This window comes from Larimichthys crocea, unplaced genomic scaffold (assembly GCF_000972845.2).
Source record: "Larimichthys crocea isolate SSNF unplaced genomic scaffold, L_crocea_2.0 scaffold33, whole genome shotgun sequence".
Lineage (NCBI taxonomy): Eukaryota > Metazoa > Chordata > Actinopteri > Sciaenidae > Larimichthys > Larimichthys crocea.
The window spans coordinates 584,622-609,621 of NW_020854355.1; the positions used below are offsets into that span (position 1 = coordinate 584,622).

Consider the following 25,000-nt stretch of genomic DNA (forward strand, 5'->3'; position numbering starts at 1 on the left):
GCTAACAGCAGCTCACAGCTGTCAGCAGTTATTCACCTGTCCATCTATTAACCTCTGTAAAACAGGAGCGTTGAGGCGGAGCAAGCCGGAGCGACATCACGAGGGAAAACCAGAAAACATTTCCTCCATAAAATATGTCCAGTGTACCAGATACAGTCAAATAGTTGCTGGTGGACTTAGGTGCGTAACAGCGTTACGTACTTCTCCCGACCCGGGAGCAGCCCAAAGTCTAATCAGATATCAAGAGGAGACGAGACATACGAATGACGCAGGAGAACAGTTCAGTGGATCACAGGTAAGAGAGTTACAAGTAACCATATTGTCTACCCACCCAAGACCGGTGAATAGACATGCGTGTGAAATGTGAAATACTATTTATTTATCTATAGCTATGACGTATGAATCATTCCGGGAGGGCCGTGCTGTGTGCTTGCAGGATTAGGATTGAAAAGCGATCTGTGATGATGATGTGTGTGTGTTCAGATGGAATAAATCCCGTGGGTAAACAGAGCTTTGTTAGCGATCTGCAGCGTCATGTAGAGAAATAACGCGAGTGGATCTGATTGATGGGCTTGATCTTGCCGTCACAGTACGCTTCAGCCCTGCAGCCATTGAATGAGCACTCAGAGCTGAACGCTGCAGTGATTTGTGATGCCTGTATGCATGCATGGACGCAGTATGCATCATTAATATCAGCTAGGCGCGGCAAATGAATACACTACGTTCAGTGAGATTTAGGCCAGCAGGGCAGGTCAGAGTTCACTGCACCGGCCTGAAGCTGCTCTGAGATCATTTCTCACAGACTCACGTTACACATGACCGGGCCAGCGCTCCAGTGTATGTCTACATATGGCGGCTGCATATTTCATCAATTCATCACGAGCAGGAGTGTCCAATAGATTCACGATCATCCATCGACAGACAGACACACAGGAAACGAGTGACTCAAGCTGTTTCTCTCTGTTCACTCTTTAACCTGCGACCACACCTCAGCCCGGCCCGGCCCGGCCGGCCGGCCTCAAGCTCAGCTCGCCTCTTCTTAATGCAGCTAAGCTCTGTAAACCATTGTCAATCAAATCTAACAAGACATTCAGTCCAGTGATCACAGAAACTCACTCACACACACCACACACACCCACACTCACACACACACACACACACACACACACCCTCCTGTCAAAGCAGATCTACTCCACCTTTACGATGAAACTCCCACCGTGACAGCCAAAAACTGTTCCAGTCAGCTGTTGTTTAGCATGACAACTGTGAAGCTCAGCAATCAGTGCAGGTACGCCACAGCGTGAACATGTTACAGTACGAACAGCATGCAGGTCAACAGCAAACCAGTGCAGGTCAACCGCGAACAGGCAGGTCAGCGACAACAGTTCGGAAAACAGCGAAACAGTGCAGGTCAACAGCGACAGGCAGACAGACCCGACATGCCAGTCAACAGCGAACAGTGCAGGTCAACAGCGAACAGTTGCAGGACACACGCGGAACAGTTGCAGGTCAACAGCGAACAGTGCAGGGGTCAAACAGCGAACAGTGTCAGGACAACAGCGAACAGGCAGGTCAACAGCGAGAACAGTGCGGACAACAGGAAACAGTGCAGTCAACACGCGAAACAGTTTGCAGGTCAACAGCGAACATGCAGGACAACAGGACGAGCAGTGCAGGTCAACAGCAACAGAGAGCCAGTGTCAGCGTATCCTCATCATTCAGTGAGTGTCAGTAATACATAATAATTGTCCAGCTGGCACAGAAGCAGATGAAGTGTTTGTTAGCTGCTATGCTCGCTCCACACCACAAACATATTAGCAAGTTAGGCAAAGACTCTGAGGAATCAGCACGGGAACTTCATGAGGATCTGGAGGAAGCTGGATGGCCAGTTCCAAACATTTGGGGAAACAGGTCCACCTCCTCCCTCTTCCTAAAGGATGCTCCGTGTGTCCTCTGAAAGGAGATTGATGAAGATGAGGAAAGCATGAAGCTTCCTCTCCTTCATCATGACGGCGACAGTGGACACTTCAGTTTGAGGAAGTTCATGACCAACTGAAAATTGGTAACGCACCCCAGATATGTGTGCGGTCCACCAATGGATTATAGAACTACTGCTACTGCTATCTACTACTACCTCTCTATATACTACTCTACTGCAATACTACTACTAAACTAGCATACTGCTAATACTACTATACCTAATACTACTGCACTACTATACATACTCGCTATTAATACTAATACTACATATCTACTGCTATAATCTACTACTGCTAATACTATACTAAATTACTACTCGCTAATACTACTCAATACTATGCTACTCATACTACTGCTTAATACTACTAATATACTGCTATACTACTACTACATACTACTACTACTGCTAAACTACTCTACTGCTAATACTACTTGCTACTGCTAATACTACTGCTAATACTAATACTACTTGCTAATTATTACTGCTAATCCTTATACTATACTACTACTTACTGCTAATACTATGCTACTGCTAATATATGCTAATACTACTGCTACTGCCATACTACTGCTAATACTACTACTAATACTCCTATACTGCTAATACTATGCTTAAATTACTACTGCTAAATACTACTGCTATGTAATACTCTCAAATTACTAATTACTACTGCTATACTATCTACCTACTAATCTCTACCTGCTAATACTACTCTAATACTACTTGGATGCTAATACTACTACTAACTGCTACTGCTAATATAGTACTGCTAATACTACTATCTGCTACGCTAATATACTGCCTCTACTCAATATACTGCTAATACTACTCTAATACTACTGTACACTTACTGCTAATAAACTACTGCTAATACATCTATACTTCTACTAGCTAATACTACTGCTATAACTACTGCCCCTCGTAATACTACTGTTATGTTATTACTACTGCTAACTATACGCTATATATACTAACTATGCTACACTACTGCTAATACTACTGCTACTGTTCTACGCTATACTACGCCCTCATACTACTGAATACTACTACAATACTACTACTTGCTTACTACTAATCCTACTGCTATATACTGTACTGCCTATACTACTGCTAAATCTAATACTACTGCTAATACTACTGCTAATATACTACTTACTACCTCCTCTAATCTACTGATAATATCTGCTACTGTATCTATACTACGCTACTCTACTACTACGTACTGCAATACATACTACTGTCGCTAATACTACTGCTACTGCTAACTCACTGCTATACTACTGCTACATACTACTTACTACTACTGAATACTACTGCTAATACTACTGCCTTATGCTAATACTACCTGCCTAATACTACTTGCTAATACTACCTAGCTAATACTACTACTATACTGCTGATCCACTATACTACTACTTGCTTATACTACTGCCCTACTGCTACTCATACTACTGCTAATACATACTGATCTACACTCTCCTATACTAGCTAATACTACACTAATACTACTGTACTGCTAATACTATCTAATCGCTAATACATACTATGCTACTGCTATATAGCTACTGCTAATACTACTGCTAACTGCTACTACTCACTGCTAATACTACTGCTAATACGACTGCTATCTAAACTACTGCTATTTGACTAGGCTGACTAATCACTGCATACTTACTGCTAATACTACTGCATTACGTTTACTGCTATCCATACTACTGCTAATCTACGCTACTCCTATACTAACTAGCTTACTACTGCTAATATCTTACCTCTAATTACTACTGCCTTACTAATACTACCTGTAATTACTACTCCTATTGTCTAATATCTACTGTCTCCATCTCCATTACCTGCTACTGCTAATATACTGCTATTACTACCTGCTTACTGCTAAACCACTGCTAAATATACTGCTAATACCTACTGCTATTGCTAATATTACTTTGCTAATACTACTGCTACTGCTTTAATTACTCTGCTCATACTACTACTTACTGCCTAATACTACTGCTAATACTAATCTACTGTAATACTATTCTGCTAATACTACTGCTACGATAATATACACTTGCTAATACTACTTAGTCTTTACAGTCTTTAGTCTTTACAGTCTTTAGTTATTACAGTCCTTAGTCTTTACAGTCTTTTGTCCTTAGTCTTTACAGCCTTTAGTCTTTACAGTCCTTAGTCTTTACAGTCTTTAGTCTTTACAGTCCTTAGTCTTTACAGTCTTTAGTCTTTACAGTCTTTAGTTGTTACAGTCCTCAGTCTTTACAGCCTTTAGTCTTTATAGTCTTTACAGTCTTTAGTCTTTACAGTCCTTAGTCTTTACAGCCTTTAGTCTTTACAGTCTTTAGTCTTTACAGTCCTTAGTCTTTACAGTCTTCAGTCCTTAGTCTTTACAGTCTTTAGTCTTTAGTCTTTACAGTCTTTACAGTCCTTAGTCTTTACAGTCCTTAGTCTTTACAGTCTTTAGTCCTTAGTCTTTACAGTCTTTACAGTCATTAGTCTTTACAGTCCTTAGTCTTTACAGTCTTTAGTCCTTAGTCTTTACAGTCTTTAGTCTTTACAGTCATTAGTCTTTACAGTCTTTACAGTCTTTACAGTTTTTACAGTCTTTAGTCTTTACAGTCCTTAGTCCTTAGTCCTTAGTTTTTATAGTCTTTACAGTCTTTAGTCTTTACAGTCCTTAGTCTTTACAGCCTTTAGTCTTTACAGTCTTTAGTCTTTACAGTCTTTAGTTATTACAGTCCTTAGTCTTTACAGTCTTTTGTCCTTAGTCTTTACAGCCTTTAGTCTTTACAGTCCTTAGTCTTTACAGTCTTTAGTCTTTACAGTCTTTAGTTATTACAGTCCTCAGTCTTTACAGCCTTTAGTCTTTATAGTCTTTACAGTCTTTAGTCTTTACAGTCCTTAGTCTTTACAGCCTTTAGTCTTTACAGTCTTTAGTCTTTATAGTCCTTAGTCTTTACAGTCTTTAGTCTTTATTCTTTACAGTCTTTAGTCTTTACAGTCTTTAATCTTTACAGTCCTTAGTCTTTACAGTCTTTAGTCCTTAGTCTTTACAGTCTTTAGTCTTTACAGTCCTTAGTCTTTACAGTCTTTAGTCTTTACAGTCTTTAATCTTTAATCTTTACAGTCTTTAGTCTTTACAGTCTTTACAGTTTTTACAGTCTTTAGTCTTTAAAGTCCTTAGTCTTTAGTCTTTACAGTCTTTAGTCTTTACAGTCTTTACAGTCTTTAGTCTTTACAGTCTTAAGTCTTTAAAGTCCTTAGTCTTTAGTCTTTACAGTCTTTAGTCTTTACAGTCTTTACAGTCTTTAGTCTTTACAGTCCTTAGTCTTTACAGTCTTTACAGTCTTTAGTCCTTACAGTCTTTACAGTCTTTAGTTTTTACAGTCTTTACAGTCTTTAGTCCTCAGTCTTTAGTCTTTACAGTCTTTACAGTCTTTAGTCTTTACAGTCTTTAGTCCTCAGTCTTTACAGTCTTTAGTCTTTACAGTCTTTAGTCCTCAGTCTTGTCTCTCAGGTGAAATGATGGACTGACACAGGTGAGTCCTGGACTGTCACAATAAAAGTGCAGTTTTATTTTGGAAACACCTTTATGCTCTCCTCTGATTGTCTGATTGGTTGATATGTCTCACCTGTCAAGGTGAACAGCTGATCATACTGTCTCATGATATGTTTGTTTAGGAACGTTCTGTCAACGCTACAGAAACATTAGGTAACTGTTCAGTGTGATAAGGTTGTCTGAAGGTTGTCTGAAGGTTGTCTGAATGTTAGTTATTGGTTTCATAATGGTTGTGTATTGTATTGATTATTATTATCATCTTTGTTTCAATGTTAATGTAACGTTAATGTAACGTTAAGGTAACGTTAATGTAACGTTCTCATACTGTTTGCAGTGCTGGTAACCATAGCAACAGGACACAGTTTGTTTGGACTCTCGTTTTATTGACTTTCATGTCTGTGTCATGTGATCACTGAGCGATGATGTCACACGACGATGGGGGCGAAGGAAGCTGGATGCTGATTGGCCGTGGGCCCTCTGCTCAGCGGTACAGGGAGGAGGACGCAGTGGAAGAAGAAGAGGAGATCCTCTTCCCGTCGACCACCTCCTCCACCACCGTCACCACCCGCTTGGTGGTCATGGTCGATGAGGACGAGCTGCTCATGCTGTCGACCAATCAGAAGACAGAGAGTGTAAACAAAACATTTTCCAAACGTTCTGATCTAACGTCATTTTTACTCGTTGGTCTTGTTTTGTAGACCACCAACGTCCCTGCAGACGTTGGTGGTCTACAGCCCTGACCCTGATCCTGCTCCTGATCCTGATCCTGGACCTCACCTGCTGCTCCCCTCTCCGTCCAGCAGCCTCCTGTACTCGGCGATCTCTATCTCCAGCCTGGTCTTGATGTCCAGCAGCATCTGGTACTCCTGGGACTGTCTCTCCAGGTCGGCCCTGAGCTGCACCAGCTGCTCCTCCATGCTGCTCACCTGCAGACGGAGAAGAAGAAGTTAAAGTCTCTGTCGAAGTCTTCTGGAAGCACCATCGCAGGTTCTGCTCCGGTTCTGACTGACCTGCATCTGGTACCCGGAGAGCTGCATGGCGTAGCGGCTTTGTGTCTCGGACAAAGTTCCCTCCAGAGACGCTTTCTGCAGGACAAACATTCAGGTCAGTTCTTCTGATTCTGAGTACTTCTACTGATGTAGTAGTAATAGTACTTGTAGTACTTGTAGTACTTCAGTATACTCACCAGGCCCAGCGTGGACTGCAGCTCGATCTGCAGTGACTGCAGCGTCCGCTTGACCTCGGTGATCTCGCTCCTGCTGGTCTGCAGCGTCGTGCTCTGAACGACGACCTCTTTGTTCAGAGCTTCTGTCTGCAGGACAAAACAAACACACACATGTCCAGTCTGCACCTGAACGCAACACACGGGTCATCAAACAGGAAGTGAGGTCACAGCCTTACCTTGGTCTGGAACCAGACCTCCAGGTCTTTGTGGTTCTTGACGGCGACGGCCTCGTAGTGTTCTCTGATCTCAGCCATGATCTTATTGAGGTCCTGGGATGGAGCGGCGTCCACCTCCACGTTCACCTGACCGCCCATCTGAGTGCGCAACACCAGCAGCTCCTGCAGAGACACGCCCATCGTTAGTGCTCACCTGAACGAGCTCAGTGTTCATTAACGAGCTCAGCATTCATGAACGAGCTCAGCATTCATTGACAAGCTCAGTGTTCATTAACGAGCTCAGCATTCATGAACGAGCTCAGCATTCATTGACGAGCTCAGCGTTCATTGACGAGCTCAGCGTTCATTAACGAGCTCAGCATTCATTAACGAGCTCAGCATTCATTAACGAGCTCAGCATTCATTGACGAGCTCAGTGTTCATTAACGAGCTCAGCATTCATTAACGAGCTCAGCGTTCATGAACGAGCTCAGCGTTCATTAACGAGCTCAGCATTCACTGACGAGCTCAGCGTTCATTGACGAGCTCAGCGTTCATGAACGAGCTCAGCGTTCATGAACGAGCTCAGCGTTCATTGACGAGCTCAGCATTCATTGACGAGCTCAGCATTCATGAACGAGCTCAGCGTTCATGAACGAGCTCAGCATTCATTAACGAGCTCAGCATTCATTGACGAGCTCAGCGTTCATGAATGAGCTCAGCATTCATTGACGAGCTCAGCGTTCATGAACGAGCTCAGCGTTCATTGACGAGCTCAGCGTTCATTGACGAGCTCAGCGTTCATTGACGATCACTCTCTGTACTGTGACTGTGTTTGCGCCTCACCTCCTCGTGGTTCTTCTTCAGGAAGGTCAGCTCCTCCGTCAGCCCGGTCACCTGCATGCTCAGGTCGCTCTTCGCCAAGGTGAGCTCGTCCAGAACTCTGCGCAGCCCGCCGATGTCGGCCTCCACCGACATGCGCATGGCCAGCTCGTTCTCGTACCTGAGGGGAGGCGAAGTACTCAGGTACTGTGGTACAAGTACTGTGAATACAACTACTGCAGTACAACTACTGTGGTACAAATACTGTGAATACAACTACTGCAGTACAAGTACTGTGGTACAACTACTGTGAATACAACTACTGCAGTACAAGTACTGTGGTACAAGTACTGTGAATACAACTACTGCAGTACAAGTACTGTGGTACAAGTACTGTGAATACAACTACTGTGAGTACAACTACTGTGAGTACAACTACTGTGAATACAACTACTGCAGTACAAGTACTGTGGTACAACTACTGTGAATACAACTACTGTGAGTACAACTACTGTGAGTACAACTACTGTGAATACAACTACTGCAGTACAAGTACTGTGGTACAACTACTGTGAATACAACTACTGTGAGTACAACTACTGTGAGTACAACTACTGCAGTACAACTACTGTGAATACAACTACTGCAGTACAACTACTGTGAGTACAAGTACTGTGAATACAACTACTGCAGTGCAAGTACTGTGGTACAAGTATTGTGGTACACCTACTATGAATACAACTACTGCAGTACAACTACTGTGAGTACAAGTACTGCAGTACAAGTACTGTGGTACAACAACTATGAATACAACTACTGCAGTACAAGTACTGTGAATACAACTACTGCAGTGCAAGTCATGTACGCAAATACTGAAGTACTGAACTATAAGTGAATACTGTAGTACTTGTACTGTAACTTTTTTTACATCTCTGAATTCCCAGCTGCTCCTAAACGTCTCACCTGTCTGCAGGCTGCAACTAATAACTAAACATTCAGAACCAATTTCACTGTGACCGGCTCTGATCAGGTCTGATCAGGTCTGATCAGGTCTGATTGGACCTGATGATCAGGTCTGATCAGGTCCGATCAGGCCCGATCAGGTCCGATCAGGCCCGATCAGGTCCGATCAGGTCCTATCAGGTCCGGTCTGTTTGGACTCACTTGGCTCTGAAGTCGTCTGCAGCCAGGCGGGCGTTGTCGATGCTGAGGTGGATGGCGCCGTTGGCCCGCAGAGCGGCCTGAATCTGGGAGACAGACAGGTGACGTGTTGATGGTACTCCTCTGCAAACATGAGCTCATTGAAGAAAAACCCGACCTGAGGCTGAGCCACACCTGTGCACCTGCACATCACACCTGTGAGCTTACCTTGCCAGTGAAGTCGGTGATGGAGACATGGAAGGCGCTGAAGTCTCGGGTGGCGGGGCCCATCTTGCTCTCCAGGTACTGCCTGATCTTCAGCTCCAGCTCGGCGTTGGCCTTCTCCAGTGCCGCCACCTTGGCCAGGTAGGTGGCCAGGCGGTCGTTCAGGTTCTGCATGGTGAACTTCTCGTTGCCGATGAGGCTGTCGTTCATGCCGGACACGCTGTAGCTGGCGGAGGAAGAGTAGCCTCCACCAAAACCACCCATGCCACCGCCGCTGCCGAAGCCCCCACCGCTGCCGAAGCCCCCACCGCCCATGGAGGCAGAGGAGATGCGGACTCCTCCACCAATAGATCCTCCGTGCACGCTGCCAGCCTTCATGGAAATACGACTGCCGCCTCCGAAGCCGATCAGGGAGCTGCTGGAGCCTCCCATGGAGCTCCTCATGGAGCTGGAGGACATGTAGGAGGTCATGATGGATGAAGTCTTTCTGCTGTGGCTGGAGACGACACAGAGAGAGAGAGGAGAGTGAGGAGCCACACGACTCTCGCCTCCTTTTTAAACCTGCTGCAGACAAGAAGCCGTCAATCACTCAGCAAATACCATGACGACAGGTGAGAGGAGAGGCAGGTATGAGGAGTGGCAGGGGAGGGTCAGGGAAAAATGTAACCTTCAAACCTACTTAATGATGACAATGACGAGTTCGGCGGATCAATGGCGAGGTGTAAGGTCTCCTCCAGCTCCAGGCTTCATGCAACCTTTGAATTGTAATTACTGAGCAGGAACTGTGTAAACAGAGCTGCTGCAACAGGCTGAGGCCAGTCCAAGAGTTGGTTTACAGAGAAGTTCAGGTGTCACTGAAAACTCTGAGTGTGAGGAACGATGTGGGCGGTGAAGGTGAAACATAATGACAGGCTGTAAACTCCATGTGCGTCCGTGTTTGTATGCTGCAGATCCAATCTGTGCAAACTCATCTGAATGCACCTGTGGCTGCAGGCGTGTCAACATTCAGAAGCTCCTCTGCAGTTTGATGAAATGTTTTCTGATTTATTAAACAACAAAAAGAGACTTTGATAGACAGGAAACATCAGCCCAGTTTCATCCAGATGTGTCACGGTGACAATATTACTCCAGATCAGAGTTATGCAGGAATGTCGCCGCTGTCCTTTTTGACTTCAGTTTGTATTGTTTCTGTCTGCTCTGTGTTGCAGAGTGTGCAGTACTAACAGCTCAGTGCATTCACTGGACGGTTTCAGAGTTACACGGTTTGTAAATGCAATGAAAACAATCGACTACAGAAATTTATTGATATTAGAAACTGTCATTTTTACTTTTGAATACTTCAGTACAAAGGATGTGAACTGGCTCTTCTTCTGAGTCAAATGATCCGACTCCCTAAAAAGAACTGCACTTCCCATCACTGCTTCATAACGAGGTAAAAACAGTAAAACGAGCTTTAATATGGTAAAATTCAAATCTAACTGGGTTCAGTCGGGTTTAGGCTTGTCTTGGATCCGTCACACTTTAAACTGAAAACATTTTTGACCTTAAAATAATCGAGTCCAGACACGTTAAAAAGATTCAGTTTCATCTCTGCAAACTCTTTTAAAGGTCACCCAGCGCGCCTGTCTGCAGGTAATTCAATAAATTGAGCGTGCTGACTCGTCTTAACGAGACCAAACCCAGCCAAAACCCAGCTGGCAGCGCTCCAGCGCCGAGTCTGACGTTCAATTATCTTTATTTTTAATCCTGATGTGACCTTTTTAAAAGAATCTAAAGAAACTCTGATGAAAGAAAAGGTTGTGTGTGTGTGTGTGTGTGTGTGTGTGTGTGTTTACAGGTCTTTACAGTCGTTTTCCTTTATGCACAATAAGCCCTTTAAACACATGTATTAATATTTCAAGTTTAAATGAGGAGACTCAACAAACTCGTCTGCAGATGACGGAAAGTTACAGAAAGATTCAGGTCACGTTCGTTCAACATCTGTCCTACAGAACTGATCTCAGGTCTGAAGAATCTGGGAGATGAATCATTTTGATAAATATTCTGCAGAGCTTGTTTGAAATTTCAACTTTTACTAAAAGTTCCTCGCATGTGCAGGCCGACATTTATTTTATTATTCCTTAAATGTCGAACACACACTTCCTGTCCACGCGGTTTATTAAATCAGGTTGATTTTCCTTCGTGTCGTGTCCGTAACTCTGTTCTGGTTCTCTACGCGACTTCAAACTTCATCAGGAGTTTTTCTGGTTTATGTTCTTCTGAATATGTAAATATGTTACGTACTGTTTACGTAATGTTTTTACAATCTGAGGTTTGCACAGGATGTTTTATTTTCCAGACTTTCTTCAAACTTTCTTCAGACTTTCTTCAAACTTTCTTCAGACTTTCTTCAAACTTTTTTTCAGACTTTTTTTCAGACTTTTTTTCAGACTTTCTTCAGACTTTCTTCAGACTGAAATCCCGTCAGTCAGTGTAGCTTGTAGGTTGGGTGCTCTGACTGTTGTGTGTTTGTAACACTTCAGCACTCTGCTTGTGTCTGATCACCAATCGCTGCTTGGTCTCTGATCGTTTTGGACAAAAATCTCTGCCCCCTGTCCTATTGGACATCCCGACATAACTGTGCCACGAGTGTGTGTGAGGATACAGAGGCTCTGAACTCGGGGCTTGTCCACACCTGTCAAACTGCCAGAGACATTGCGGCAGCAGAAAGCTAAATCAGAGCCTTGGCTGAATGAAACAACCTGCACTGCCACACAGGAGCGTGGACGAAGGACAAACTGCAAGTGTCTCTTCAGACACTGAGGGATTGCTGGCGTCATTACCAACCCACTGTGAAAGAGGCAAGAAGAAAACATTGTTCTGCTGAACTGTCATAATCCCCGTGTGTCGTGATCAGCTGTGAATGCAGCACAGGTGGAGCTGAGGCCTCCTCTCTGTGTGAGCAGAGCTGAGGAGGCCTCTGAGCCTTCAGTGTCTCGTCTGGATCCTTCTGTTACATGCATATTTGTATTTATTCATCTTTTATCTTGTGTGGCAGTTCTTTTATTTCTTTTCTTTTCTTTTATTGTTTTTTATCTTTCTATTGTCTTCTTCATGTTTTTATTGTGTTCCACCTTGTTGTACGGCACTTTGGAAACCAAACTTTCTCCAAACTTTCTCCAAACTTTTATCAGACCTTCTTCAGACATTTTAGAAATGAAACTTTAAATCTGAGAGATGGAAACCTGCAAATGACAAAGTTCATGTGACGACAGACGTTAATTTATTAAAACTGCAGTTTTTGTTTACGCGAGTTCATCCTGACCTCTGACCTTAAACTCTCTTTGTTGTGTTCAATCTTTTTCTCGATCAATAATTTATATGAAACTAATCAAACTGTCAACGTGTTGGTCGCCTCCTCTTTCCACCCAGCTCATCCGTCATCACCGGCACGCCGAGCCGCCGCCGCAGACGATCACACTTTCACTGAAAGAGTGAAACTGTTGTCAGAGTGCAGCAAGTCTTAAATCTTCAGGGTGGACCGACCTGTTTCTACACCCTGAACCTGACCTCCACCACACCTCCACCCTCCGCTCCATGTAATGTGTGTGTGATGCATGACTTTCACTGACACCAACACAAAGATGACCGATCTGTCACTGTGTTGACTCTCACCTGAATCTCCACCCGTCCCTGCACATCCACCTGTGGTTCATAGAAACAGTCCACCTGTTTCTTTTGGTCACATTTTGATGGAATAACTTTAATAATCGTCGACAGTCGACAGTGAAGAGTTTGGTGAAGTGTAGCTGCCGTTAGCTGTCTGTTAGAATCACACTGTCATCGTCTTCAGGCAGCAGCGTCTGAATGTGACATCAGAAATAATAAATACATAGAAACGATGCAGAGCATGTTTATTTCGAATATTTAATCAGTAATGTATCAGAACAAATACTCGAGTACAGCTGGACATAGTTACCGTGTTTCTGATTTAACGTCACAAAACTATGTCGCTCAATATGCAAATCTACATCCCAGCCTGTGTGAACAGCTTCAAGCCTCCCTTCACTGGGCGCGAGCCAACAGCCTGGAGCTCAGAAACTAGTTTACAGGAAGAATTCCAGTCCCTCACATTAAGAAGTCTGTTACCTGACAGAGAGGTCACAACACAACTGACTTCACAGCAGTAAATGAAGCTGCTGCACTCGTTTACTCAAACATGGTGTGAGGATGTGATGAAGGTGATGAAGGTGATGAAGGTGATGAAGGTGATGAAGGTGATGAAGGTGATGAAGGTGACGGTCTGGTCATCAGCAGGCAGCTCGCTGAATATTTACACTTTATATAAAGTGAAATAAGTTTTTTATTATAAATAATAATAATAACGTCCAACACTGTTCAGAGTTTAAAGATATACACTTCATGTTCAGCTGACGCTCAGTGCTTCAAACAGGACGTGGTGCAGTTTGTCAGTGGCGCCACAGGATGGCGCTCTTCACAACACAAACCCTGAACATGTGGCACTTCCTGAAGTATAAAAAGACCGACACGGCGACACCTGGTGGCCTTTAAATGTTAAAGCATCTCTCTGCAGCTGATTACAGGTCAGTGAAACAGTCTCAGTGTCGTTTATTCAGTCGTGATGCAGTTGAAGATGTTTGAAGAAAAACTCAGCTGACACTGTCTTAGTTGTATAACAAATGTATTACGATGAGTTCAGTATCGTGGCAGGTAAAAGCCTTCAGCCGAATATAGAGACTCTCCTGAACTATGCGGGGCAAGCCCTTATAAACCGTGGAGGTCATGCTCCCAGAACAGTCAAAGTCAACAATAGTATAACTCTGTGTAAGAGAGGGACAGAGGAAAAGAGAGGCCCCTAAAAAAACACCACAGAGGACCCGGGACACCCCGTCCCACATGACTCTTTTAACACACAATGTAATACATACATTAACACACTTGACAGTGGCGCCATCCTGGCGGTTCTTTGGTACTCCTACCCAAATAACCTCAAAGTCCGGATGGTCCAAGATAACAGCGAGCGACACAGACAGGTATCTCAATGTAAACCATATGTTTATAATAGTACTAGTATTAGTATGTCACAATGCACCTATGTGCAGACACCTCGTCATGCTAACATGTCACATATATTGTCATATATTCAGCTGGATCATAACTTCAGCTCCTTCATGCACTCAGCTGTCCTGTTGTTGTTTGCAGACTCATGCAGCGCCGCTGGTTAGTTTGCTAGTCAAACATCATGTGAGTGGAAATGTTCTTTATGACTTTGTTTATTTATGACTTTGTTTATTTATGACTTTGTTTATTTATGACTTTGTTTGTTTATGACTTTGTTTGTTTATGACTTTGTTTATTTATGACTTTGTTTATTTATGACTTTGTTTATTTATGACTTTGTTCATGACTTCAGCAGCTGATCTGATCTGAGCTGTGACGTGACGTGAGCTACAGCAGAGTTGCAGACAGGGTGAAGAGGAGCTGCAGATGTGAGCGTGTAAAGAAGAAGACGAGCAGTGTAAATGTGGAGGAACGCTTCATCCTTCAGGTGTTAACAGGGCCGGACCTTCAGGTGATGGAGGCTGTGCAAACATCAGGAGGCCTCTGCTCCGGGAGCCTCGGGGGCATCTTCACCACGTGATGTGGTGCATCAGGGTGGATGTGTGAGGTTTAAAAGGAGGCGACGTCCCAGCAGAGGTTCACTCTCCGCTCAGAGGCGACGACCAACCGACCCTCAGTCATGTCCTCCTCCTCCACCCGCAGCAGCTACTTGTCCTCCTCCATGAGGAGCTCCACCATGTTGGGCTCCTCCATGTACTCCTCCTCCTCTCCTCGCCGTGGCATCAGCATGGGCTCAGGCAGCGTGTACGGAGGAGCCGGAGGGTCTGGAGTTCGTATCTCTAAGTCCTCCTCCTCCTCCTCCAGTGCTGGAGTGGACAGCATGACTAACCTCTTGAACGTCATCGACATCTCCACCAGCGAGAAGTCCACCATGAAGAACCTGAACGACCGCCTGGCCTCCTACCTGGAGAAGGTCCGCAGCCTGGAGAAGGCCAACTGCGACCTGGAGCTGAAGATCCTACAGTACCTGGAGAGCAGAGCGACACCTGAGGCCAACGACTACTGTGCCTTCTACGCCCGTGTCAAAGACATGCAGGACCAGGTGAGACCAGAACCACCAGAACCACCTGAGGAGAACCGGTTCCTCTGACCGAACCCTGAGTTTAGTCTGTCAGGCGAGAACGTATAAAAAACAATGACATCAATTTTTACAGTGTAATCATTATTAATAATCATGGTTTAATTCTTTGTGGGTTTATTCTGACATTTTATTAGACTAAATGTCTAATGTCTATATATATATGACATTTATATACATATATATAAACATGTATCTATCTATAGACACTGGTAGACTGGATAAAGGTCTGATGATGGTTCAATGGTGCAGTTGAATAAATATGGTTTCTACAGCCGGTCGTGTTCTGTACATGAGGTAGGAGGATATGAGAGTATCTACATATCTATGAACAACAGACTAAATGTGAACAGCAGATAAATAAATAACTTATAATGTTCAGATTATGTTACATTCATCAACACACTCAGTGTTCTTTATTTGTTCAGTTCAACATCAAGTAAAAAACTCATGTGAGTTTTATTAATAAGTTATTTTTATTCGTTAACACTGAAATCTGAAACTTGTTGAGGAACTTCAGTCGTGACCGCGAGCGTGTGCAAACTGACTGTTAACATGTAAATATGTTCACGTATGATTGTTTGCTTTGTCGTCTTCGGTAAATTTGAACTGTTAAACACATAAAAATATTTCAACACTCAGAAACCTGTTTAACGTTCAAACTGTCTGCAGAGTTTCACAACTTTAAAGTTTCTTTTAGATTTTATCAAAGTTTTAAAATCATTTTTACATTTTTACTTATTTTAAGATTTAAACACTTTTTTTTTGTCATGTGACATAATTGAAGTTTTTCTTTTTTTGACTTTTCGTCCAACTTTAATTTCAGTTTCATGTTATTTTAAGTTTCTCTGATAATTAAATGTATATTTTTATAAAGATCAGACTTTGACTCTGTGACAAGCAAACAGCATGTAATAAAGCATTCATTAATCTGTTGAAGTCTTTCTCGTCCTTCCTGCTCAGATCAACGCTGCTGCTCGAGGAAACGCCGCCCTCATCCTCGCCATCGACAACGCCAAGCTCGCCACCGACGACTTCAAAGTGAAGTGAGTTTGGACGACGAGTCGAGAACGCGATGTCTTTTTGTTCTTCTTCCTGATTCCTGTGATCTTTCAGGTACGAGAACGAGCTGGCCATGCGTCAGTCAGTGGACGGTGACATCGCAGCGCTGAAGAGGGTTCTGGAGGAGCTGACCATGACCCGGGCCGACCTGGAGCTGCAGGTGGAGAGTCTGAAGGACGAGCTGGTCCACATCAAGAAGAACCACGAGGAGGTGAGACCGATGAAACCGAGGCAGGAAAAGAAACAAAATAACAAAAAGACAGACACAGATGTTGTAACTGGGTTCTTCCTGCAGGAGCTGCTGGCTCTGAGGGCCATGATGGGAGGTCAGGTGCACGTGGAGGTGGACGCCGCTCCTCAGGAGGACCTCTGCAAGATCTTGGAGGAGGTCAGAGAACATTATGAAGGCCTCACCAGCAAGAACCGCAAAGACGTGGAGGCCTGGTTCCAGGCCAAGGTGAGTGCTGTTTCCTGCCCTGAACACGGTGACTGCTGCCCCCTACTGTCCAACACCAGGTTCTGTTCAGCAGATAACTGGACGTCCTGATATCTGATCAATAACATTATTGATACTTGATGCTCCACAGTCGGCTGAGCTGAACAAAGAGGTGGCTGTGAGCACGGAGACCCTGCAGACGTCCAAGTCCGAGATCGGAGAGCTCAGACGAACTCTTCAGACTCTGGAGATCAAACTGCAGGCTCAGATCAGCAAGGTGAGACGAGACATGGATTCAGATCAATTCAATATATTAAACTTTGTATTAAAGTCAAACAGTACCTGTTGAACCCGGCTCACCTGACTGTCCTCGTCCTCCTGAACAGAAAGCAGCTGTGGAGGGAACTCTGGCTGAGACCAAGACCTTTTACGCCAACATGCTGGCAGGTTACCAGATGCAGGTCGAAGCTCTGGAGGATCAGCTGGCTCAGCTGAGAGCCGACCTGGAGAACCAGAGGTTGCTGTTCAATGAACTGCTGGACATCAAGACCAGGCTGGAGATGGAGATCGCCGAGTACAGGAGGCTGCTGGACGGAGACACCGAGAGGTGAGCAGAGGAAACACTTCAGAGAAACCTTTATCTCTTTTTCCAGCTTAAATCTGAAACTTCTGCTCTGTGTTTCAGCCGCTCCGTGACCACCACCACCAAGACCACCAGGGTGGTGACCATCGTGCAGGAAGTGGACGCCTCTGGAAACGTGGTGACCAGCAGCTCCAGTTAGTCCAGAAACAAAAAGATGGACTGTGAACTGAGTCTGTGTGCAGATTGTCAATAAAATGAAGTCTGACGTCATCTCTGTGGTTTTAATTCACACTGACATGTCGGTCCGATCATTTCTCATCGATCACTGATGAGGAAACATTTAGAAAAAAAAAAGAAATGACTTCTTGAAAGAGTTCAGCAACAATCAGCATCATAAAAACGTGAAGATGGCACCAGAATCAGTGAAAACTGAATAATGTTTAGAATTTATGATGATGCTTTATAAATCTCCACAAGGTGGCGCTAAAGTGTTTTCAGTCCAATTCAACATGCAGAGTTATGAAGAAGATTTGTTCACGTCATGCACAAACATTGTTTTCCTGGTTGGATCATGCTGATCATGTCTGCAGACCATCCCCCCGTCCTCTTCTGTTCTGTGCTATGATGTCAGCTCAGGCTGATGAGCCACAGTGAAGATAGAACTGATGTCACCTTTACACAAACACTGCATGTTGTGGTGACTTCACCACCAACAACAAAAACTACAAGCTGTTCTGGACTTTCCTCTCCTGAGGTTAACGAGGTCCCGTGTGGGCCTTGAGGTCCCGTGTGGGCCTTGAGGTCCCGTGTGGGCCTTGAGGTCCCGTGTGGGCCTCGAGGTCCCGTGTGGGCCTTGAGGTCCTCAGCAGTATCAGTTGTTTGTCTTTGGTTGGGAACAGTAGGTGCCAGTCTATCTCCACACTGTGGTGTCCAGGGTCACAGAGACCTGTTGCTGCCTTCATAGACATAATAGATAGCTTGTTGTTGACGGTCCAATCTGCGTAAACAGACATCTGTGTCTCCAGACTAGAACATGCTGACAATAACACCTCCATGGGTAAAGACATTCTCTGTGACTCATTCTGGGCGTGTAGTATTTGTGCTGTTATCTTGGGGTTTAAAGTCGATCCACCAGGATGAGTTGGGCAGAATGTGAGACCGACTCAGGCACTTCTGATGAACTTTGAGAGTGTCTCTAATTCTCCTTGATCAAGCGTCAATAAATAATACAGCATCAGACATCAGAGGCTCCTGAACACTTTCTGAACTCCTGACCACTGACCTTTGACTTCAGCAACTTCTCCACAACACAAGCCACTAAGGGACAGCTGGACCAGTACCAGAACCTTACCTACATGACGACTTCTTTGTGTAGCATTAAATGAATGCAGCATATTCATGAGTATTTATGTTTGTATCATCTTCTAGTTCTGGTTTGTCTGAATGGATTTACATTGATTCATAACTCGTCAATAAATTCTTCATGGAATGGTCGAAACCTTTGGGAACCACACATGTAGATACCATCCGTCTCACAAAGACACGGTGGTCTGAACCAGAACTCTCAGATTTGGACTCATCAGACCAAAGTCCAGATGTCCTCTGGTCTGATGTCCATTCATGTGTTTGTTGGTGTCCATCAGTCATTCAGACCATGAAGGTGATTCACACAGTGTGTGAGCTGCTGTTAACTGAACTTAACCTTTATATTTATCTATCTATATTTTTATTATACTTTACTTTTATTCTATTGTGTCTATTTATTTATCTGACTGATTTATGATGAATAAAAACCACAGAGATGACGTCAGACTTCATTTTATTGACAATCTGCACACAGACTCAGTTCACAGCCCATCTTTTTGTTTCTGGACTAACTGGAGCTGCTGGTCACCACGTTTCCAGAGGCGTCCACTTCCTGCACGATGGTCACCACCCTGGTGGTCTTGGTGGTGGTGGTCACGGAGCGGCTGAAACACAGAGCAGAAGTTTCAGATTTAAGCTGGAAAAAGAGATAAAGGTTTCTCTGAAGTGTTTCCTCTGCTCACCTCTCGGTGTCTCCGTCCAGCAGCCTCCTGTACTCGGCGATCTCCATCTCCAGCCTGGTCTTGATGTCCAGCAGTTCATTGTACTGGATCCTCTGCTTCTCCAGGTCGGCTCTCAGCTGAGCCAGCTGATCCTCCAGACCGCCGACCTGCATCTGGTAACCTGCCAGCATGTTGGCGTAACGGGACCTGGTCTCAGCCAGAGTTCCCTCCACAGCTGCTTTCTGTTCAGGAGGACGAGGACAGTCAGGTGAGCCGGGTTCAACAGGTACTGTTTGACTTTAATACAAAGTTTAATATATTGAATTGATCTGAATCCATGTCTCGTCTCACCTTGCTGATCTGAGCCTGCAGTTTGATCTCCAGAGTCTGAAGAGTTCGTCTGAGCTCTCCGATCTCGGACTTGGACGTCTGCAGGGTCTCCGTGCTCACAGCCACCTCTTTGTTCAGCTCAGCCGACTGTGGAGCATCAAGTATCAATAATGTTATTGATCAGATATCAGGACGTCCAGTTATCTGCTGAACAGAACCTGGTGTTGGACAGTAGGGGGCAGCAGTCACCGTGTTCAGAGCAGGAAACAGCACTCACCTTGGCCTGGAACCAGGCCTCCAGGTCTCTGCGGTTCTTGCTGGCGACAGTCTCGTAGTGTTCTCTGATTCCTGCCATGACGGCGGACAGGTCCTCCTGAGGAGCGGCGTCCACCTCCACGTGCACTTGACCGCCCATCTGGGACCTCAGAGCCAGCAGGTCCTGCAGGAAGAACCCAGTTACAACATCTGTCTGTCTTTTTATTTCTTTGCTTCTTTTCTGTCTCTGTTCATCGGTCTCACCTCCTCGTGGTTCCTCTTGAGCTGGATCAGCTCCTCCCTCAGACTCTCCGCCTGCATGTCCAGGTCGGCCCGGGTCATGGTCAGCTCCTCCAGGACTCTCTTCAACCCGCCGATGTCGGCCTCCACCGACTGATGCATGGCCAGCTCGTTCTCGTACCTGATAAAAAACAGATCCGATTATTTTATGTCAGAGTCTCGACTCGTCGTCGAGGAAACAAAGCGTCAAACTCACTTCACTTTGAAGTCGTCGGTGGCGAGCTTGGCGTTGTCGATGGCGAGGATGAGGGCGGCGTTTCCTCGAGCAGCGACGTTGATCTGAGCAGGAAGGAAGTCAAAAGTTTTATTTTTTAACAGTTCTTCACTTAAAAATTTGATAAGACTTAAATGAACTAATAAAAAAACAAATTAAAAAGTTTGAACGATCAAATAGTGACTAAAATCAAATTAAAAGCTAAAAGCTGAGAACTTAAATAATTAAAAACAAAAAACAAAAAGTAAAAGTTATCAGAGCTCTGATGACATCACATTTGTTGTAACCTGTCACCTGTCGACACCTGGCCCCGCCCCCCTCCCACCTGTACAGGTAACAAACAGGTTTCTGTCCCTACAGTTCAAACACACTTTATATTCAGGACACATATTTACTGAAGAACATTTTAAATATGACCAACGAGAACTCTAGAAATGTCACGTTACATTCATCTAATGAAAATGAATCTGTCAGGTTTGTCGTTCACACACGCTTTAGACCAAACACTGTATCTACACCTCTAACCCTGCTCTCTGCCTGACAGACTAAACTCAGGGCTCGTATAATCTGGTCTGTTCTGGTCTCACCTGGTCCTGCATGTCCTTGATGCGGACGTTGAAGCCGCAGAAGTCGTGAGACTCTGGTGCAACTTTTTTCTCCAGGAAGCGTCGGATCTTCAGCTCCAGCTCGCCGTTGGCCTTCTCCAGGCTGCGGACCTTCTCCAGGTAGGAGGCCAGGCGGTCGTTCAGGTTCTGCATGGTGGCCTTCTTGCTGGTGGAGACATCGATGGCGTCAGACAGGTCAAAGCCACCAGCACCAGCACCTGCTGCAGATCCAACACTGAAGGAGGACTTGGAGACACGAACTCCGGAGCCTCCGGCTCCTCCGTAGACGCTCCCGGATCCCAGACCACTGCTGCGGCGGGAGGAGGCCATCATGGAGGAGGACAGGTAGCTGCTGCGGTTGGAGAACGAAGACATGGCTGAGTGTCGGCTCTGAGCAGAGAGTGAAGAGCTGCTGGGACCTCGGCTCCTTTTATACCTGAGAACAGGGGCTGGGGAGGGTGTGATCTGTCCGGCTGGGATGCCAAACATGCCGGGGGAGGTACAGTGTGGCCCCGGGCCCAGAGAGCAAACAGGTCTAAGGGGAGGAGGTGAGGTCCAGCAGGTCAGGTAGGTTTAGTACATCTCAACACTTTCTCTGCTCCCTGTCCTGAGGGCCCCCCAGAGGTCCGGGGCAATGTCTGAGAGGGGCCCAACAGGTGTTTGCACAAAATCCTACACCTGATGATCCGGTCCTGATGGAGCCTGAAGACCAAAAGGCAGACAGACAGACAGACAGAGATATTTTCAAACTCCTTCTTCTTGTGACACGTTTAGTCGCCCTGACTCGATGTTAGGACGCAGAAGCAAAGATGTAAACATCTGTTATTTCAATGATTGATCATTGTTGATCTGTCTCGATCTATTTTTAATCATTGAAATAACTTTTATTATGTCACAGTGCAAAACCTGATGACACATCAACATTCTGTTTCAAAGCTGTTGATTCAGTGACAGTTTCATTGATGCATCAACATTGGTTCAGTGTCGGTCCAGTGTCGGTCCAGTGTCGGTCCAGTGTCGGTCCAGTGTTGGTCCAGTGTCGGTTCAGTGTTGGTCCAGTGTCGGTCCAGTGTCGGTCTGCTATCTGGGATTTCACAGACCCAGAGCTGTCAAACTAACTGGAACTGTTTCAGGTCTTGCAGTCCCTCGATGAGCCCACGGCCTGGGCCCACTCGACCATGCTGAAGGCTGGTTATAAGATTTGGGTCTGGCTCAGGCGGGCTGACAGAGCTGGTACCAGCTGGAGGGACTGAAGATGTATTTGTTAAATGCTGAGAAATGAGTCCAGTTTGGTTTGAGCTTCAGTTTTTTGTACGAGCAGAACGACTGACCTGAACTTCAGAGTGTTTGTGAAAAATGAAAGCTCGCACTTCACTTCAGACACTAAATATTAGAATTGTTTTAACCTTTCATTTATTTTTACGACTTCCTGTTAGTGAAACTTGATTTACACACCTGACGAGCAGAAATGGAATCTCACCTGTCCTGTTTCTGGTCCTGGTCCTTAAACGCCTCGCAGCCGACAGCTCTCAGGTCAGAGCGAGACGTTCAGGAACCAAATGTGAAATGTCGTATGTAAATGTAAAAAGAATGAAAGAAACGGGACAGATTGTTTGAGACACTTTAAAAGATCATGTCCACACCGTGCTGAGATCATGTGAGAAATAAAAGTGATTTTTATTCATCAGCTTGAAGAATTCAACTTTATGTTAAAGTTAAAGTTTCTGCTTTTGACGTCAACAGACTTCAGTGGAACCTTAACGTTATTTCAACAGTGAAACCAAAGAAAGGGAAGTTAAGCCTCAGCAGAAACACGACAAAGACAAAAAACTTCTTCAGGCCCAACCGTGGGATCTTTAGTCCAGAACCAGCAGAGTCCTGGCTGCATTTTAACTGCATCATTTATTTATTAGTTAGTTTGAATATATTTTTAATAAACTCACTAAAGTCTGTTTGCACTTTGAGCTCAGCTAGTTCAGCTGAAAGGATTAAACTAGATCAGTCCAGTTGTGGACAGACTGGTTGAACTGGTTCAGACTGAAACGATCTGACAGACTTCACATGGAAACAGGTTAACTCTAAAGTCCATAAAGTCCATAAAGTTCTGATCGTTCTGCTCTTAACATCCAGAAACATGCTCCAGCTTTTCTATCATTTCTTTTGTGGTTCAGGTCGTTTCCCCTGAAGTTTGTTGGTTTCTTTTGTTGTGTTGAGTTCACTGAGGCAGCAATGAGCTGGTGTGGACTCACTAACAAAGCTGCAACAATTCTTTACAAACTTGATCCATTTACCAACAAACTGAATTTGGTTTGGATATTGAAATTCAAACTTCTGCCCTTTGTCTTCATCTGCTGGTTAAAAGATGCCACAGCTTTTATTTTGGAGGTAGAAGGAAGTCTTAAAGTCATGAATCGTCGTGAATCATCGATGATGAAACATAAACACTTGTTCTGGTTTATAATAATTCACTCAGCGTGTCACATGAACGCATGTTCTTTAATGATCTGTTATTGTATGTTCCTGATGCTGGAGATGGTTCTGGATTAGAAACAGTTGGACCTGACACAGAGTTTACCTGTTTAAACTTTTGGTAACTGTCAAGTATGATAAGGTTGTCTGAACGTTGTCTAAATGTTAGTTATTGGTTTGATTAATGGTTGTGTATTGATTACTGATCAGATTTATTATCAGCTGATTGTTTTTAAACTACTTTATAAAAATGTTCATCTTTGGTTCAATCTAACAGATGACAAACGTTAATGTAACGTTAATATTAGAACAGTTTAAAGTGTCCGTGCTGTTATTCTCTATATCAGCATTCATGGAACGACTCTCATCCAATCAGACTGCTCTATCCGTCTAACTGTTCTAATATGATATGATATGATATAATGACAGAACACAGAAACATGTTTCAGTTCATCGGACGTGTTTTATTCATGTTTTCTCAGATGAACGGTTCACAGCGTGTTGACGGACGTTTGCCGGCTCAGTGGGTCTCAGAGACGACCTCTCCGTCCACGATCTCTTTGGTGACGATCACGACTTTACGCGTTGTTGATGTTGTTGTTGTGGAAGTCGGCCTGCAGGAAAACACATTTCATTTAATTGTACCAAAGAAAGAAATGTAATCTTGTGCATTATTATAAACTTTTGTATTTGTTTTTGTTATTCCAGTATTATCCCAGCATGCACTGGTCCACTCACGTGAGCAGCTCTCCGTCCAGCAGCCTCCTGTACTCGGCGATCTCCATCTCCAGTCTGGTCTTGATGTCCAGCAGAGCCTGGTACTCCTGTCCCTGCCGCTCCAGGTCGGCTCTCAGCTGGGCCAGCTGGTTCTCCAGACCCGTCACCTGCCTTTGATAACCTGTCAGCATGTTGCTGTACCGGGCCTGGGTGTCGGCGAGGGTTCCCTCCAGTGACGCTTTCTAAAGAGGAAACAGTGTTAGCAGGTTGACAGTCCGCGCTGATTCATGACAAAAACACAAAGAAAAGTTGGAAACCCACCATGCTGAGCTGACTTTGGAGTTCGATCTCCAGGCCCTGCAGGGAGCGTTTGACCTCTGTGACCTCCGAGCGAGTTGTCTGAAGAGTCTCTGTGCTCACCGCGACCTCCTTATTGAGCTCCTCGGACTGCAGAAACAAAAGTCACGTCTGATTCAGTTTCAAAACGCTGAGAAATCAGCATGTACGCAGACGACACTCTGCTGATTTCACATGTTTTATTGCTCATGTTTTATATATTGGATTGACTTCATCAGCCCTGTAGAGATTTAAAGTGATGCATTTAAATCTTGTATTTAATTATTTTATTATGGCGTTTATGTAAAATAAACCGGACCGGAAAACTCTTTACACATCTTTCTTCTT

The 25,000-nt window shown here is 44.6% G+C and overlaps 4 protein-coding genes across 4 annotated transcripts in view; 1 reads left to right on the forward strand and 3 right to left on the reverse strand.

The window, feature by feature from the left end:
* Positions 1-5,914: 5,914 nt before the first annotated feature.
* LOC104938918 (keratin, type I cytoskeletal 13) lies at positions 5,915-9,665 on the reverse strand. The gene is made up of 8 exons (XM_010755376.3): positions 9,123-9,665; positions 8,919-9,001; positions 7,779-7,935; positions 6,954-7,115; positions 6,739-6,864; positions 6,563-6,637; positions 6,330-6,478; positions 5,915-6,157 (listed from the first exon to the last, which is right to left on the reverse strand). Exons 1-8 carry the CDS (start codon positions 9,588-9,590, stop codon positions 6,034-6,036), a joined length of 1,344 nt encoding a protein of 447 aa, XP_010753678.2. The 5' UTR covers positions 9,591-9,665; the 3' UTR covers positions 5,915-6,033.
* A 4,890-nt stretch (positions 9,666-14,555) lies between these two features.
* LOC104938917 (keratin, type I cytoskeletal 13) lies at positions 14,556-17,669 on the forward strand. Its single transcript, XM_019268873.2, has 7 exons — positions 14,556-15,282; positions 16,282-16,364; positions 16,435-16,591; positions 16,676-16,837; positions 16,968-17,093; positions 17,203-17,423; positions 17,502-17,669. Exons 1-7 carry the CDS (start codon positions 14,860-14,862, stop codon positions 17,596-17,598), a joined length of 1,269 nt encoding a protein of 422 aa, XP_019124418.2. The 5' UTR covers positions 14,556-14,859; the 3' UTR covers positions 17,599-17,669.
* A 1,532-nt stretch (positions 17,670-19,201) lies between these two features.
* LOC104938916 (keratin, type I cytoskeletal 13) lies at positions 19,202-21,634 on the reverse strand. Its single transcript, XM_019268872.2, has 7 exons — positions 21,113-21,634; positions 20,508-20,590; positions 20,276-20,432; positions 20,034-20,195; positions 19,778-19,903; positions 19,448-19,668; positions 19,202-19,369 (listed from the first exon to the last, which is right to left on the reverse strand). The coding sequence occupies exons 1-7, from the start codon at positions 21,617-21,619 to the stop codon at positions 19,273-19,275; spliced, it is 1,353 nt and encodes a 450-aa protein (XP_019124417.2). The 5' UTR covers positions 21,620-21,634; the 3' UTR covers positions 19,202-19,272.
* A 2,404-nt stretch (positions 21,635-24,038) lies between these two features.
* LOC104938915 (keratin, type I cytoskeletal 13) overlaps positions 24,039-25,000 on the reverse strand; it is a 2,829-nt gene continuing 1,867 nt past the window's right edge. The window contains exons 5-7 of the mRNA XM_010755374.3: positions 24,638-24,763; positions 24,338-24,558; positions 24,039-24,213 (exon numbers count right to left, since the gene is read on the reverse strand). Coding sequence (XP_010753676.1) covers positions 24,120-24,213; positions 24,338-24,558; positions 24,638-24,763 — 441 coding nt within the window. The 3' untranslated portion in view covers positions 24,039-24,119. The remainder of the gene's footprint in view (positions 24,214-24,337; positions 24,559-24,637; positions 24,764-25,000) is intronic.